Source organism: Anopheles marshallii, chromosome 2 (genome assembly GCF_943734725.1).
Source record: "Anopheles marshallii chromosome 2, idAnoMarsDA_429_01, whole genome shotgun sequence".
Lineage (NCBI taxonomy): Eukaryota > Metazoa > Arthropoda > Insecta > Diptera > Culicidae > Anopheles > Anopheles marshallii.
In genome coordinates, this window is record NC_071326.1 from 55656072 (window position 1) to 55673912 (window position 17841).

Below are 17841 nucleotides of genomic sequence, written 5' to 3' on the forward strand. Positions count from 1 at the left end.
TAAATGAACTTCAGCCTAATTAGATGATACTTTTACTTTACTATGAAACTACCATCAAAAAAGGAGAACCGACGTAACATCGATAACATCTCAGTACTATTGTTCTCCGGTTATGATGGTATTTGCAAAATATTATTGATTTGACACTCTGCTCACACTCTACGCTCTATTTCCTTCTTATTAGGATTGGGAAAGAATATGATTCGTCTTCATGTTTATAGTTGAAAATCTTACATTAGACTTTCACGTACCACAAAAAATGTAGATTATACAAGAGGATTTAGATCAGAAACTTGTTGTATAATTTATAGTACTGATTTCAAGACTTTCACTACCATCTGGATTATATTATTAACCATTTCTTCGATTTGATATGAGTGAATAGATATGAAAGTATTAGATATTACTTCGTTCTCAGTAGGGTAGAAATTCTTGTTGCATTTTAGTGTGCTTCAGTTTCCAACTTGTTTTGTTTAAACCAGACTTGAATTGTATTCTCTCTAAAATGGCTTAAATATAGGTGAAAAATATGTTGTTTGCTGGTATTTCTTTTCATGAGTTATGTTTCAGAAGGAGGTTGTAAAATATTAACATAGTTAAATAATTAAACTTGAACCGTTGGTGGATTAGAGGAAAATTGTTATTAATGAAAAAACAAAGACAAAACACATTTCACTATACTTCCTACAGGATTTTAGAAAAGTTAAATTATGTTGTTTCTGTTGTCCTTTTCGCTATCCGCTCGCTACCGCTCACGGTTTACTTCAGGTAGCCTGAATTTCTGCCATAAGTTGCTTGTATGTATTTATTGTCAAGATAATACTGTTTCTTCAGATAATAGAGTAACTTACGGAGACGGTTAGCGCAACGATATTCCTCATCCGTGAAGAAAGGATTTACACGTTCACTGAACTCTTCGTGCACGTACGGGTGATTCGCGAAGCCCTCGCCAGTGTAGCGCGGCAACTCTGGGCGGCGCAGCACCCCACGTGGATTGTAACCCTGGAGCTCCCCAACTAGCGGTGCCTCTGAATCCATGAATGCATTGTCTACATACGCCGCTGGTTGGTTGTCGTAGTGGCTCGGGTCGGGAGTAAAATTCGACCTGGTGTATTTTAAAATAGTATTTTGAAATAAGAACACATGACTATGTTAGTCAAACCTTTTAATATTCTACACCAAATTAAATTCATACTACATACACCTTGAACAATACACCAGAATATATTTAATACTTCATAAAAAACATAGAAGTCGGCTATTTCTAGTTTGGCATGCAATATTACGAATCAAAATTTACCAAACAGCAAATGTAGTAAAGGTACAATATGAAACAGTATTGAATACATAACATAATGGATACGACAAAAGTTACATTATAATTATGATGTACAGTATATGTACCAATAAGTTAAAAAAAATATCAAAAACTGACTTCTGAAGAGACTGAATCATGTGTCATTAAACAGTTCAACGCGGTTTTAGTTTGTGTTACTTTCAATATCAATTGATATCCAATATAATATCAAAAATAAATAACAATCCTACAATCAGTTTATATAACAAAACAACATGCAAATAACGCTAAAACTCTAAAGATGATAATGATGGAATAAATAAACATTCCGAAATAAGAAATATACTTTGGCCCACCCACTATTTACTATTAATAAAGTGAAAGCCAAATGGAATAAATCGTTAAATTGTAATTTAAGTGAAAAACGCTGATCACCTGCTTCGAGGTCGTGCTGAGTGATTAGGTTGGTTTGTGTGTGTGTGTTTTTTTTTGTTAAATATTCACAGAAAAGAAAAGTAGATATAAAGTTACACAATTAATAGTTCTCTTAGCAGGAAAAATTAAAAAAAAAACATTTAGTAATACGTGTTTAAAAAGTTTACGCCATTTTTTAGTAGTAAATTGTAATTTTGATTTAAGTTTGTATGATATCCTACAATTTATAAAAAATTCTTCCAGACGATAGTAATACTCAATCGTTTGAACTAAATTACTTTTTTTTGCAGTTTTGCTTATAAAACTTTGAAACTTTATTGCTTTTGTCGATTCATATTTACTGTTTTATTTAATCAAAGCAGTAATGTAAGGATACCTTTGACGTTCGAAATCAAACCATTCCGATAATGTTAGTATCAAACGTTTTAAATAAACATTCCTTGTTATCAACTTCTACCAGTGTTCAGTAGAGCGAAGAAGCACATTATTTGAAATGACAGCACGACTACGTGGCCAAACATTTACAAACCAAACTCGATCCTTGCAGCATGCCGTGGCGTATAATGTTGAATTTATGCAATTTATTGTATTTATAAGTTATAGAAAATATTTAAAACTGACAATCTGTCGCATTATATAACTCAACGGTTTAAGTTTCACGTATCTCCTCGTGAAAGTAATGTTGAGATTATTCTATTATTATTTTAGTATATGACCTTTGGAATATAGTTTTCATCATGGAAGCCATGTGAAAACATATTACAAATTGTATAATTTCTAGAATTGCTTAAGATTTTATTCCTCATCAACTATCAACCTTATCAACTTGTAAAAAATGCGGAAGTGGTATACGGAAGTGGATCAAGTATTTCAAAGCTATCATATTCATAATTATAAATCCACTATTGGCCCCTTTTACGTATAACAGTGGTGGTTATGTGGTGTGAGCAGTATTGATTGGAAAAGTAGGGAACATTCAGCAAAGTGTAGGAAACAGCCAAGTATGGTTTGCATTCTCGAGGCTTTTCGGAGATTACTAGCTAAACCAATTTCACATCCAACAAAGAAAAGTTGTCTGAAGGACTGACTATACAGCAGAAAGAGGAGAAAACTCTATGGTTAGCTTAAAACGAGGTCGATAAGGCACCTAAGGAAACACTCAAAACAAGGTTTGCAATTGGACTTGTCTAGAGCAATGGAAGGCACATCGGGGAAACATGAGTTGCATTCGTTCCAGCAAGGAGTAAGGGTGCAAGAAAGGTACCAATAGGCAAACAGAATCAAACATCATCATGACCATCATCCAGCTCATTCCTTTGATTAAACATCTACGAACAATGAATCGTTTCAACTTCCTACTATGTGAGACCTCGCCCTGCCGGCCCGGCTGAAGCGATTTCCACGCGACGGCCGGAACGATGGTGTCCAGCCGGACCGTACTATCGAGGCAATGTGACGCTTTACGAGTGGCGTGCTTCGCAATGGCAGATCCGCATCCGTTCTGTCATCTCCATAATTGGTGATGTCTTCGCTTCTTCTGAGGCCTGTGTTGACCAGAAAATCAATTATACATCTCATTTTTTCATTGGCTATGCAGTAGCGGTGCCAACACATCCCATGTACCCAATAATATGGCTCATTAACAGTCTGCTGCTTTAGCGAACTCACGATACCGATCCAATGCTAGTACATGAGCAAATAAATGCTAACCCTGATTTTTATCAATATTTTCGATAGGTACGAAATGATAGGCAGAATAATGGAAGTTTTGGCATACACTGCCGTGCTTGCGTACTAGCCGTGGCATGGTTTCAAACTTTTGGTCTCCATTCTTGGAGTATAATATTCAAACATACAAATCCATCAATCACCGCAGTACATACCAAGAAATCGTTTTTCCTCAAGGTGATTGTCGGTGCTGTAGAGAGGATATGTTTGCACCATTGCTTCCATGAGTTCCTCGTAGTCCAGTGGAGCGGTTTGGAAAACAGGTTCCAAAACTTCCGGGCTGCTTTCCTCCAATTCGTCATAGTACAACGATCGCTTTTTACGTCCATTACCTTGCGCATTCTTCAATGATTGTATGTTGCGTTTCTCTGTTAATTAAAAAAGGTAAAAATGTGCAGGTTATCAACACAATTGGTTTTATAATTGATTTTATATTTCATAAATGGGTCAACGCCTTATTTTAAGTTACTATACAACAATTCCTTAAAATCGTAAATGAGTACGCGTTGCTTTTTGTCTAAATGCTCTTAAAATGAACTCAACATCCCGTTTGTAATTTTCACATTATTACATTTTGAAGTATACTAATCTTTACTTAATTAAAGATAATAAAGGTAGACTGATTTAAAACTGGATCACAGCAACCTCATGATATTGGGTGGTAAAGAAGTGTATGATTTTTCATACGGTACTCACCGTTATCACCTGTTGAGCTGCCGCCCTCGGAAAGCTTGTTATGTTGTTTCGGTAAACTCCAATCGCGTACCAGTGTCTGAATGTTTCGTTTATCAACATTTCCGTATCCTGCGAGTGCATTTTCTCGAGCGAGTGACTGTATATTACGTTTCGGTGCAATTGACGGAAGCATTCCAGTACGGAGCAAAGATTGAATGTTTCGCTTGCCAGGCAATTCATACTTTCTAGCCAACGAAGCAATGGTACGTTTTCCGTTCAGCATATAACCTGCCTTCAACGCTGATGCAACATTACGCTTATCTTCATTCCATTCGCCATCATCAGGTGTTGTGTCCTCGGATTCTGTGTCACGCGACGGTAGCTGGCCATTTTTGGCTAGTGTTGCCAAGCTACGTTTGAGGTATTCCGGTTGATTTCGCAGTAATCCGGCCCGTGCTAGTGCCCCCACATTTCGTTTACCAAAGACGGCTCCATCTCGCAAAAGAGAGCGATACGACCGCTTGTCTTCATACGGACCATTGCTTACTTCCGAACTGTCATCGAGATTCTGATAGTTTTCAGAAGGATCACGCTCCAAAATATGTCGCAATTGATTGCGAAGCGCCACAGCATGCATTTCGTAACCTTCCTCGGGGTAAGTTAGATCTCTTAGCAATGATTCCAGCTCACATGGTTTCAATCGGCGACCTTCATAGTTTTGTGCATTTACCTACAAGAGAGAAAAAGACCAATCATGTGCTTTTGTTTCTTGATTGCAGCTCCAAAATTTTATTTTTCAACTTATTTTTATTGAATACAGATAACTAACAATTATCATATTATCAACCGAGTATGGATTATCAACCGGGAGAAGGAAAATTGTTATTTATTTTATTGATAGGAAATTGAAACTATTTTTTGTAGCCAGACAACTGTAATCTCCTAAAGATCGCAAACAAGAATCAAATCTAGATAAAGCTCTTAGACGCAGGTGGAGTTTTTTTTTTAAGGATCACCGCACGCAAGAAAATTACGCTGAGGGCACCGGTCAAACATCCGTTCTCGAACCCTTTTTCGAACTCCCAAACCAACCGACCAAGACGAAATCTCGAATTTCAGCATTAGTCAATTTTCCCACAGCACATCGTATGTAAATCCCTTTTAAGGGTTCGAATTGTTTTTTAACAATTATTTATTAATTATACGTTACGCTCGATAACTAGACAAAACAATTAAACCCTTGAACTCCAATCCGCATAACTCGAGTATCGCGTAACTTGGTGTAGTTGTGTATCTATACATTTTTAATGCGTATTGTTTCAGTAAATGTTCAAAACAATACTATTCTTAACAATGTCAACAATAAATTGAAATAAAAAAGATATATGGCTATGCCATGCAACGAAGCAAAAACTAAAATGATGGTGTGATCCTGCGATGATGGTATTTCAACCAATCACAATGGTATCTCATAGATGGGTGATCGCACTTTTCAGGTTGTATGAAATTTCGTATTTGGGGTCGAAGGCCAACATCAACAACAACGGTGTAGTTCAGATTTCGTTGCATCCCGTATGTTAGTACGCCTGGATTAGTTCCAATCAACGGTTATTTAATTTCAATTATGACGGCTTTTTCGGGTTTTTTATAGTTCCAATCATTGGTCTGAAGCAAACAATTGTGTAAATAACAATATTCACAAACAAACATTACTAAAATATCCGATTTGAACGTTCACTTTGAAAACCAAAGGACGTGTTGCAACGGCCGAAGGTAGGACTATGAAGAATTCGGAACATATGTCTGATGTTTGTATGGGCTTAGAGACATGGTCTATGAATCCAGTCCAAAGCTAACAAAACATTTTAGCCGCATTCACGATTAATATTCTCAGAAAAATTGTTGGCCTCTTATAAGTATAACAATGGCGAAGCCGCTACAACGACGAACTCTATGCACTCACTATTGTACAACGCATAATCGTAGTCGACATAATCGGTATAGCCAGCCTGGTTAGAATTAAACCTTTATTTTTTCTTTACCCTAAACTTGTAAAAACGGTTCACATCTACTTTGTTCACAACATTCTGAATCAACATACATAACTAAATTATCTGGTAATAGCTTTAGCTATGATTAGCTACGATATAATATTACACATCAATATCAATAATAACATTTATTTCAACTTTTAATAAAATGAAAGATTTTGATGCTGATGATTATCAGAACTTCAATTAGTCATAAGTCGACTTTAAAAATACTTCTTTCTTTACTGAATAACTAATAGAAAAAGTACAATTTTTCACTCTACTCAAGCACAGAATATACTTACGCTATGAAAAATTAAGAATAGCAGCATGAACGACCGAACAAAAAGCAGCTTTGGCGGTAATACCATCTCGTACCGCAACATCATGATGCTCGATATTGATTCACACTAAATAACTAACAAATATTTCCTGATTTTCAAACGATATAACTAATTCACTAAGTCACAACCGACCCAAACTGATACTTCATTTATATCTACAACACTAAACTGCAAATAAACAGGAAACAGAAAAGGTACAGAAAAAAACATTTTTTTCACTTTATAATTACTTTCAGATATCTTCTCCTTATTACTATAGTATGAAAAATAAATGTTTCTTTTATTTTCGGAACAACGGCCGTGCATCATAATACTTTTTAACTTATAGTTGGCTCCACGCTTTGTTGCAGCATCCTCGAATCGTTTTAAAGGGTAACAAGTAAAAACCGCACACAAGAAACACTCATTTCTGATATAAATGTTGTCTACCTATTGCCATAGCAATAAAGTATAAAAACGTTTTCCTCCAATCACTTACTGCCAGAAGTTACACATACGTAAGCACAAACACTCTTGCACATGAGTAAACGTATTCTCGTAAAGGTCACCAAACCAACCGCAAACCGTAATCAAAAATTATTCGCTAATACAACCACATCTCCTACAATCTCTTCCATCCATCCATCTACAGCAAAAATTCAATCCGGATGCCAGAAACTCTGCTGGTATATGTGCATGACGTAGCCTGCGTTTTCAGTAGTAACACGATACCTACTGTGGATAAAGTTTCTAATTGATCTGGTATGAGCAATGAAACCGTCGATTAATCATAGGTTAATCTTTTTTTCATACTATGAATCACAAAAACGATTATCAGTAAACATCCTAAAATTTCACTGTTCGTCATACAAATATAGTGTGTCTTGCTGATTATTTCACCAAAGCTAATGTGACAGCATCCCTGGGCATAGCACAGTTCTTCAACTAGCTACAAAATTTACACCATCTCGATGCTGTACATGTACTTCTGCATTAATCCACATTTTTACAACAGCGTAGAACATGATTCATTCTATCTCACAAATAAATATATGATAGTACACAATTTCTAGTCAATAGCACATACCGAACACTTCAAGTACAATAATAGAAAATGCACTTGCACGCTAAACGAAACACTACCGCTAAGCAACTGGAATCCACTATGCAAACCACACAGCGTCGCGACTGGAATCGTCTAACCAACAGTGCAATCCTCTTTATATTCTGATATCCTTTATAGCCAGATTCAGCAATCCTTTTTATATGAATGAACGGAAACCCGACCGTACGCGCTTGCGCATTAACCGACCTAGCGCAAATTTAGCGAGAGCGACCTTCCATAGCAGCACGGTGCGTTCTCTCATTCGGCATTTTTGGTAGCCTGCTCATTTGCAAACATACGTAACATACGTCAAACACAAGCATTCTCGAGCATCAATTCGCGAACATTGAGCAACACATCGATACCGATGCCTTCGTAAGCTGCAATATTTAGCAGAAGCAACAGTATTTCCCGCATCCGTTACAGAATTCTACCGACAACCCACACTTTTAACGCTTCACAATGAGAGATGTTTGCCCGGACACTTGTAGAGAGCATCTAGGTTCTTATTACTTATCGACTGTTTGTGCTCGTCAAGCAAAATCTAGCAAATAGAAAGTGATAAGCTACGCGCAAGGGACATTTGCAGGAAAAAGACATTGCTTAACATTCCTGCAGTATCATTTCCACTCCATTAGCATAGGCGAAACCTGTTGCCCGAAATGCCGACAATCATTTACTTAAACACGTTGCTATCTATTTTAGAATTGACTTTAGTCCTTGTATGTCTAGATAACATTTCATTTCACTAGATTTATTTACCATTTAACATATAATTGAAAAGAATATCTTAGTACCATAGAGATTTAATTTATTTATGTTCATTCACTTAATTTATTTAAAACAGTGTTATCGAGCCATTGAAATGAAATATTATTCTACATTCTTAAACCAAAAGTTTCCATTGTAGAACAACACTTTATATGCATAACAGAATAAAAGCCTGAGTATAAAAAGGGTTTCCGCTGGCTTGATGATAGAGCCACGGATGAACACTCCTAATGAACTACCCTACATTAGGTTGGTTATACACAAAGCGGCGTTGCCGCAACATTTAATAATGCGATACTTTTCTATACGTCCGACGTCATACGTTCTTTTAATGCTTATTGACTTTTCAAGTCAGCAATATTTTGTTTAATAAAAATGCATTATTTGATTATTGGAACATTTTTTTTTATTATTTCTTAATCATCATATTTTCATTATTCTTCTGGATACTTGTTGTTACTACTGTAAGCATATGAACGCTTACTATAATTTTCACTGATATTGTTTCTGTTTACTGTTCTCTATACAACATGAATTTATTTGAAATTTAAAAACTATGTTCATATTTTATCAACTTTTTCCGTATATTACATATACATTGGGATATTTTTTTTAAACCGAACATACTTGTGTTATAAAGTATTGAATTAAAAACCAATACGAATTGCTTAGAAATTAATTTGATACCTGTTCGAGCGATGAACTTAGCCAAAACGAAATCAGTTGAATACTTGAATAATTGTAGCAAAATTGTAATTTATCCAACTATTTTAGCTATAACTAATCTTTGATCTGTTAACCATCGCTATGCATCTTTCCAAATATACTTTTTCTGCCAGGCTGGCACTTCGACTACTGTTACGGCATTATCATTCAAGCATACTAGTACATCGTACATATCGAATGGATACGAGCTCTAGACAAAGGGGTTATTCAACTTGGATATGTTAAAACACCAACTAGAAAAAAACTCAGTCTACTGGTCACTCCAGTGCATCGTGGTGCATTGTCCCCTGAGGCGTTTGTTTCGCTAGTACGGTCATAAAACATTGCTTAAAAATGATACCGGTGCTCGTGGTGGACAAATGTACAGGCCCAGCAGGGTACATGGTATGCCGAGAGCACACCACAATCTGACTAAATCGAAAAATTTCATCCTTTTTCGGACACTATGGCTGCCATGACACGAGACGCTTAGACGCCAAATGTTTTAAAAGTTTTTTCGCGCTCGCAATTATTAGGTGATACAAAGCTATTAAGTATTTCCATTGTTTCGGGCAGTCTTTTATATCGTACACCACAGGAGAAAAAATACTTGAACCACAATATACGACAACTGATTTTTTGTATACGTTCCGCTTGTTTCATTAGATAGAAAAAAAAGGTGACTCTGCTAAGGTATTGTCACCTAAAAAAGTAACAAATTCCACAAGGAATCATCATCATATGTCTAATAGCGTATGCGAATTACAGCTTTTTTCGACGATTTGTTGTTCTATCTCGTGATACATTTATTTTTCGAAAATATTACATTGATCATAGCACATTTACAAACCGTGAAAGTTTTAATTGCTACCTTCATGCTTGAATAATTTTAAATAAAGCCATGTCGAACGGAATTATCCAATTACTCGCGGTGTCAATATCATGATAAAACCACCCACTGACCTGCCGATTTTTACCCATATATATAAACGACTAAATTGAACCTTGCGAACAGAACAGATACAGTAAACTTTCAAAACAACCGTTTCAACTATGAGGACCTATATTGCACTATTGATGCTTGGCGCGTTGATCCTTGCGGTAAGTTATACTGTACAATCTAGTTCCACGATTGATTAATGATTGTACGTCGACAACCTTCTGGCACGACCATAAATTTTTCCGGAACGTTGTTTGCCTTTCTCGTTGGTTCATTCTTCGAAACAGTCGGCAGCGGAAATCGGAACAGCCCATCCGAAGGAAAAACGTGCTGCCAACGACCAGGCAAGTGCAACCGTACAAAAAATTATGGAGAAAGGTATGGTTTTCGCCGGTAATGTTGTGGAAAAGTTGAAAAATAGTGAAGGTAAGTTTACTATTTATGTTCGATTGATAATACCGTTCCGTGCAGTCTCTGTAAGCTTAATACATTAATCATACAATAAATGATCAACATTGTGCTTATCTCAATGCAGTGGCTCGAAAACTGGTCGGCAAAGTGTTGGGAGCAATGGGGGACCAACGAGGCAAACGCTCGATACAAATTGATGCCGCGATCACAAACTACAATACGGTCCATTTCCAGAAGCTTCAAGTACGCAAAACCCTTACTAATGAAGCTAGTAAAAATTGCCACACAATCTGTCCAATCGGTCAGAACGAGCTGAATTTCATTGAAACCGTTTCCATTGCTGTGCAGCAGGCTCTAGGAGAGGTCAATAAGATCATAAACGGACAAAAGGTAGCATTTCACGTTCCAAAACCAACTTCAGTTGCCGCGTAAACAAAATATTCCACACAAGCAAATCCTTAATGAAAAAATTTAATCTTTCAATACAGAACAATTTTCCAATTCCTTGTTCCATCCCTTGTAAACGAAACTTTAGAAGTGCTCAGAGATAAACAAGATTATACACAAGAATCCAACAATATAATGGACAAAACTTACGTGCCACACGTTTGTAAACATTTTTCTAGCTTCACATACTTATCTTGAGACCTTTTTTTGAGAGTGTACCACAAAGGGTAAAGATAAATTGACGACAGTAAGGACGATTCTTATTAGGGCGTAAAATAAATTTAAAAAATATTTCAAATATTAAACGAACATTTGTTCGAAAAAAAAGTTATTGTTCAACCTGTTCATATTGTTCGAACTAATCTTAAAACATTTTATAACCCGATTTTGAAATCTTGATATGATTATAAAAAATTTATAGAATGATATCATTGCGTTTGTCGCCATTTATCGTTCATAACATTGGCAGTTGAAGTCCCATACTTTACCACGTGTAGTAAATAATTCTTCACAGCTTATTTTTATTTCTCACAGAAACTATAAAGTATTACATCACTAAACAAATCGATCACATCCGATAAAAGGTTTCCCCATGGGATGCTCATTACATTAATTCCTACGGGAGACATTTTCCCCAAGCAGTCCAACAGTCTGGTTGCTTCTCCAACAAGATGGAGCGTGGAGCGGTGACGATCGAAGCAACTCAGGCTCATATAATTTGCTGGTTTAATTCACCTAAGCGTCATCGGATATTTTACATGATACGTCAAGAATGAAAGATTTTGCGCATCATACACCCTTGAAATATATGTAATTGAAACCGATTTAAAGCATCGTTAGCATAACCGTGAGCCATTCTTCAGCAATCGTATGCGTAGCTAATTATGCGCGTTGGGAATTATTTGATATGGCATCAAAAGTGTACCCATACTTCCTTCGAACATATTGCAGAAAAACATAACGAGGAAAGCCGCCAACCTACTACGAGCTAGGATTTAACCTACTGTTGACACAATCATTAGTTATGACGTGAATAGTTTGCGTCACTAGGTTGATATTTCTTTAAAACAATTTTCTAAGAGTGTAAGAGTGTACTAGGACAAATGTTTATCAATTTACTATGAAAATGGGTCAAAACGACCAAACTACCAAATTTCAATGTATTTCAAAGTCCCTACCCGATTTCCAGCTGACAATTCTCGCCCTGAAACGAAAACGTGGTAGTTCGATAGTTCCCTGTCTTTATTAAATTTCGCTTTATTTTTAATAGTATTCGATGATAATTGAAGAGCTACGTGGGTTAATTTTAGTCATTTATGTAGTTTTTTTTAAAGAAATTTGAAGGAAATAAAGAAAAAGTAAAATTTTGTATTGAAAAATGTTATATCTGAAGTTGGTCAAATGAAAATAATGTTCCAGCACCCTATTTTGGGTAATTTCTGTTTCATTTCTGTTTGTTTTTAAAATGTTTCATGTCATTTGGATTAACCCCCGGGATGTAATGGGTTAAGGTACTTGTTTTCCATCATTCAGAAATTTATAAAATACTGATTTGCATTGTTAGGATTGTGGGTGTTACCAATTTACATAAACAAGGTTAAAAAAGTTAATTTCAGAAAACTCATTGGACAAGAGAGAACATGCGTAAAGAGGGAACGTACTTGATTTTCTCCCCATGCAAATAATTTTACACACAATAAGATTATAATTCCTGATCGTTCTCTGAGATATCTGTTCTCGCCTGGATATCTGAGCTGCAGATATCCATCTAAATTAAAAATTCAATTCAATCTACAGTTCAAAGATGCTTTACTGCTGACAAAACCCTGACAAAATATAACGTTTACACGACACGTTTTATTTGTAACTACTGGTTTATGTGTAAAAATTAAAAATTCTGAAAAAAATGTCTTTAAGCTCCATTTAAAAAAATTGCAAACGTGTTCTTTCGCAGAGGCGATAGCCAAAATGTTGATACCGTTGACAGTTGAATGCTGAATGCATTACGCAAGTATGCACGAGCTGCGTCAACACTATCACCAATTCACGTCCAGCAGTCTACATCAACACGTAAGTTTAATGGGTGATGAAGTAATAGTGCTTCAGAACAGCTGTCCGAATATCTGGGGGTGCGTAGCTATCGCACAAAAACATTATCAGTATGGTTTTGTCGGCGTGACAATACGGCATAACTGTTTCACGCGGTTATCGCGCCTGCGTTGGCGTTTGCAAGGGACTGCAAACCTATCGGACCAATTGTGATTCAGTGCAACTCACAACCCCTTCACGGTGTGCAGCAGAGTTGGGCTTCACCTGATTCGTGATGGATGATAAACTGCGCAAAGCTCGTCACGCGCGCATCCGATCGATCGTCCGCTCCGCAGTTAAATTTCTCTATCCTCTACGTTATCTACTTCTGATCGTTATTACAGTGTTTTTGGTTCTATTGTTACGTCAACGAAATCAACAAATTTTGAACATCGGAGTTGGACATTTTGGCGAGCATTTCGTAGATTTGCCGCACAAAAGCCGTAGCGTGGAGAAAATTGATTACCATAACTACGAACAGATACAGAACGATTTGAACCGCGTTGGCCCAGGTGAACAAGGCAAAGTAGCAACTCTTAGCCCGGAAGAAAGCGACAGCGAGAAGCGGAAGGAGCTTTATTACCAGAACGGTTTCAACGCTTTACTAAGCGATAAGATCAGCATTAATCGTTCGATAGCCGATTTAAGACACCCAAGGTAGGTACCAACTCGACCATTTGTGCTTATTTATTTTATTTATGCTTATCAACACAGCTTCAAGAATTACTGAACTGTTCCGATCAAACTGTTTACGTGTACAGGTACAAACACACAATGCTTAATACGCGTGTCATTTTGGCACTACGTCGAACAATCGAACAACCGGTGTTGTAACCAGTAAAACACATTGATCAGTAGCGTTGCTCTGCGAGTGCTTTTTCAAAATGTTTGAAATTCGTTCAACTATGTTCTACTACTGAACCGATCAAACATATAGTACAATGAATTTCATTGATAGTCTACTGGCAAAGATGAAAGCTGTTGTTTGGAATAATGTTTATTCAAATGGACATTTCAGATCAGGTTTCAACTCATGTGTTCTACGCCACACAAATGTGCAACGTGTCAGTGATAAGTCAATGTGAATTGAAAGAGAAAATCAAAATTTGTTTCTATAATAGGTAGAACGATATTTTAAAATCAATACTTTCGATATGAACATGAATGAAATTAAGGTTAGAAATGAACTACATTTTGTCCCTATTAGTAGGTGCTTTTTACGAAAGATAAACTCATCATCGATCAGATGTATATTACGATGACCTCAAACGACATAAAAACAGTCATCTACATCCGTAAGTGACGAATGTGAAAGCTCTCATGGTTAGTAATAAAATGTACCTTTAAACCTTTCATTTTAGTTGCAAACTAAAATCATACCTGCGTGAGCTACCAGTGGCAAGCGTGGTAGTTCCTTTCTATGAGGAACACTGGAGTACTTTGCTCAGAACTATATACAGCGTGCTTAACAGGTCACCACCTCATCTCTTAAAAGAAGTCATCATTGTGGACGATGGCAGCACTAAGGAGTTCCTGCATGATAAACTGGAAGACTTCATTAAAGGACACCTTCCAAAGGTAAAACTGATACGACAACAGGAGCGTACCGGTCTGATCAAAGCACGACTTGCTGGGGCGAAAGTTGCTTCTGGCGATGTTCTTGTGTTTCTCGATTCGCACACCGAAGCAGGATATAATTGGTTACCTCCGCTGCTAGAACCAATTGCTGAAAATCCTAAAACATGTGTCTGCCCATTGATCGATGTCATCGACGATCAAACGTTTGACGTGCATCCCCAGGATGAAGGTGGTCGTGGACTTTTCGATTGGACGTTTCATTACAAACGCATTCTGGTTAAAACTGAAAACAGAATCTCACCGACGGATCCATTTCCTAGTCCCATTATGGCCGGTGGGCTGTTTGCGATAGCAGCCGATTTTTTCTGGGAGCTCGGAGGCTACGACGATAAGCTTGACATATGGGGAGCGGAACAGTACGAAATAAGCTTTAAAATCTGGCAGTGTGGGGGTCGTATGTTAGATGCTCCTTGTTCCCGTTTTGGACACATATACCGCTCGTACAGCCCATTCCCAAACTCTAGAAAATACGATTTTATCACACGGAATCACAAACGTGTCGCAGAAATATGGATGGATGAATACAAACAGTACATTTACGATCGTGATCCAGAGCGCTACGCCAAAGCGGATGCAGGAGACATGACCAAAATGAAAGCGATTCGAGCAAAGCTTAACTGCAAACCGTTTAAATGGTTTCTGCAGGAAGTGGCCCCAGAAATCATTGAACTTTATCCTCCTGTCGAGCCTGAACCATATGCTTCTGGTTCCATTCAGAATGTCGCCGATTCTACCATGTGTATCGACACAATGCAACGAGGCCGAGGAAAGCCCATTGGGTTATATCCTTGTTCTAATAACCTTAAGGAACCAACGAATCGGAATCAGTACTTTGTACACAGCTGGCACCGCGATATACAGCTCAAGGATGGCGAAGAATGTTTCGATGTCCCGGAGAGTAAACCTCGTTCAGCTGTGACAATTTTCACGTGTCACATGCACCAGGGGAACCAATTTTTCCAATACGATCATGTAAGTTTATTGAACAACTGCGAGCTAGCCAGATTCTTGCCCATCAACCTATGTTCACTTCATACACTGTTCCTTTCAGAAAACACAACAAATCAAACGAAATGGAGTGTGCATTGATAGTGATCCTTTGGCTAAAGAGGTGTTTGTAAATCCCTGTGATACTAACAGTATCACACAACGGTGGAAGTTCGGTTCTGTGAACTTGAAATTGTTGAAGCAATGGAAGACGTACGGTGCTAAATTTATGTAATAGCGATAAATGAATATTTGTAAGAAAAACAAATACAAAACACCAAAATCTTAAGAAGAACAGAAACTGAGTATAGCAAGAACTTCGAATCAGTTTATAATTCTTTCCTTATATAATTTTATCGTTCGACAGAAATACTGCTTCCTTTTACTCCTGCTACTATAGTATATTTCCTATTTCAGGTGTCATCGCATCAATTATTCTAAGAATTTACCTCAGACGAGCATTATCGTACCATTTTACGACGAACATTGGACAACACTACTGCGTACCGTGTACAGTATCATACGCCGGACACCATCAACTTTGCTTAAAGAGATCATTCTTGTTGACGATGGCAGTTTGAAGCGTTTCCTCAAGCAGCCTCTGGATGATTATGTAGCAAAAAATCTAAAGCATTTGGTTCGCGTCATTCATCTGCCAGAACGGAACGGCCTCATCACGGCCCGGCTAGCAGGTGCGAAAGCAGCCACAGGCGATGTACTGTTGTTTCTGGATTCTCACGTCGAAGTGGGTATCAATTGGCTTCCACCTTTGCTTGAACCTATCGCTCACAACTATCGCACTTGCGTATGCCCCTTCATAGATGTTATCAAAGATGATACATTTGCGTTTGTAGCACAAGATGAAGGTGCCCGCGGTGCTTTCGACTGGAATATGTTGTACAAACGCTTGCCCCTGCGCCCGGAGGATCAGAAAGACCCTACTAACCCCTTCCCTAGTCCTGTGATGGCTGGAGGACTTTTTGCCATAAGTGCTGATTTTTTCTGGGAACTCGGTGGATATGACGAACAGCTCGAGATATGGGGTGCCGAACAATATGAGTTAAGTTTCAAAATTTGGATGTGTGGAGGTCGCATGCTGGATATCCCATGTTCGAGGGTTGGTCATATTTATCGCAGCTACTCTCCATTTCCCAGTGCCAGAACATATGACTATGTGGCTAAAAACCATAAACGTGTAGCAGAAGTGTGGATGGATGAATACAAACGCTATGTTTATGCTAGAGATCCCAATCGATTTGCTATCGATGCTGGCGATCTTTCTAAGATGCAGCAACTGCGTAAAAAGCTTAATTGCAAGCCTTTCCGGTGGTTTATGAAGGAAATTGCACCAGATTTGGTCGACCATTATCCTCCAATAGAGCCAGAAGATTTTGCCTCAGGTGCCGTACAAAATGAAGCAAACGTGAACCTCTGTATGGAAGAGAGCGACAGCACTGCCGAGAAACGGATCGTTTTATCGCTTTGTGTTAACAATAAAACAATTCCTGAACGTTCTGAGCAGCACTTTCGATTTACTTGGCGTCGCGACGTCATAGCAGTGCGATCTTCCAACTGTGTTGATGTTTCCAATCATTTTGTTGGTGCCGAATTGCAACTATTTCATTGTCACAATCTTCAGGGTAATCAGATGTTCCGGTATGATGTGGTAAGTATACCGCCGTAATCAGTTCTTATACTAAATCAGTCATACCCAATCAAACGCTCGCTATAACGAGAAAACAATATTAAATGTACTTCCATCATCGTGGCGGTGTTTTACTGAACAACAAATTAACATTCACTTTCACATTCACAACACGTTATTCATAATTGAATATCTCTCTTATAATTCCACCTAGTTTCTTCAACAAATGGTTCCTACCGTTTCATAGTTCTACATTCTACAGTCATCACTAGCATGTACAACTGCACACAGAGTATTAATGTTTAAAATTTCTCACAAAACAGGATACCAAGCAAATCTTTGTCGGGAAAGATGAAACATATTGTTTTGAAGCTGATGGGAAAAATCGAAAACTATTCCTTAACTACTGTAGTCAAACTGCGGAATCTCAACGTTGGCGCATTGGTCAAATGAACGTAGAACGACTCAGAAATTGGAAGAAACATGGGGCAAAATTTCAAAAGTAATACCCTTTATTTGCCCAATACATCATATAATGTTTCCTCACTTCGATCCCAATTTAATCGATATCGTTTACGCACCTTACGCACCCTTACGATAATTTTACCAAGCACCA

At 37.6% G+C, this 17841-nt stretch overlaps 3 protein-coding genes across 3 annotated transcripts; 2 read left to right on the plus strand and 1 right to left on the minus strand.

The window, feature by feature from the left end:
• Positions 1 to 759: 759 nt before the first annotated feature.
• Positions 760 to 6554, minus strand: LOC128719527 (uncharacterized). Its single transcript, XM_053813154.1, has 5 exons — positions 6471 to 6554; positions 4157 to 4865; positions 3616 to 3828; positions 3102 to 3276; positions 760 to 1105 (listed from the first exon to the last, which is right to left on the minus strand). Exons 1-5 carry the CDS (start codon positions 6552 to 6554, stop codon positions 760 to 762), a joined length of 1527 nt encoding a protein of 508 aa, XP_053669129.1.
• Positions 6555 to 10072: 3518 nt separating this feature from the next.
• Positions 10073 to 10852, plus strand: LOC128709195 (uncharacterized). Its single transcript, XM_053804179.1, has 3 exons — positions 10073 to 10170; positions 10297 to 10435; positions 10545 to 10852. Exons 1-3 carry the CDS (start codon positions 10123 to 10125, stop codon positions 10850 to 10852), a joined length of 495 nt encoding a protein of 164 aa, XP_053660154.1. The 5' UTR covers positions 10073 to 10122.
• Positions 10853 to 13190: 2338 nt separating this feature from the next.
• LOC128718181 (uncharacterized) lies at positions 13191 to 17731 on the plus strand. Its single transcript, XM_053811851.1, has 5 exons — positions 13191 to 13612; positions 14317 to 15565; positions 15645 to 15811; positions 15998 to 17246; positions 17549 to 17731. The coding sequence occupies exons 1-5, from the start codon at positions 13191 to 13193 to the stop codon at positions 17729 to 17731; spliced, it is 3270 nt and encodes a 1089-aa protein (XP_053667826.1).
• The last annotated feature ends 110 nt before the right edge of the window (positions 17732 to 17841 follow it).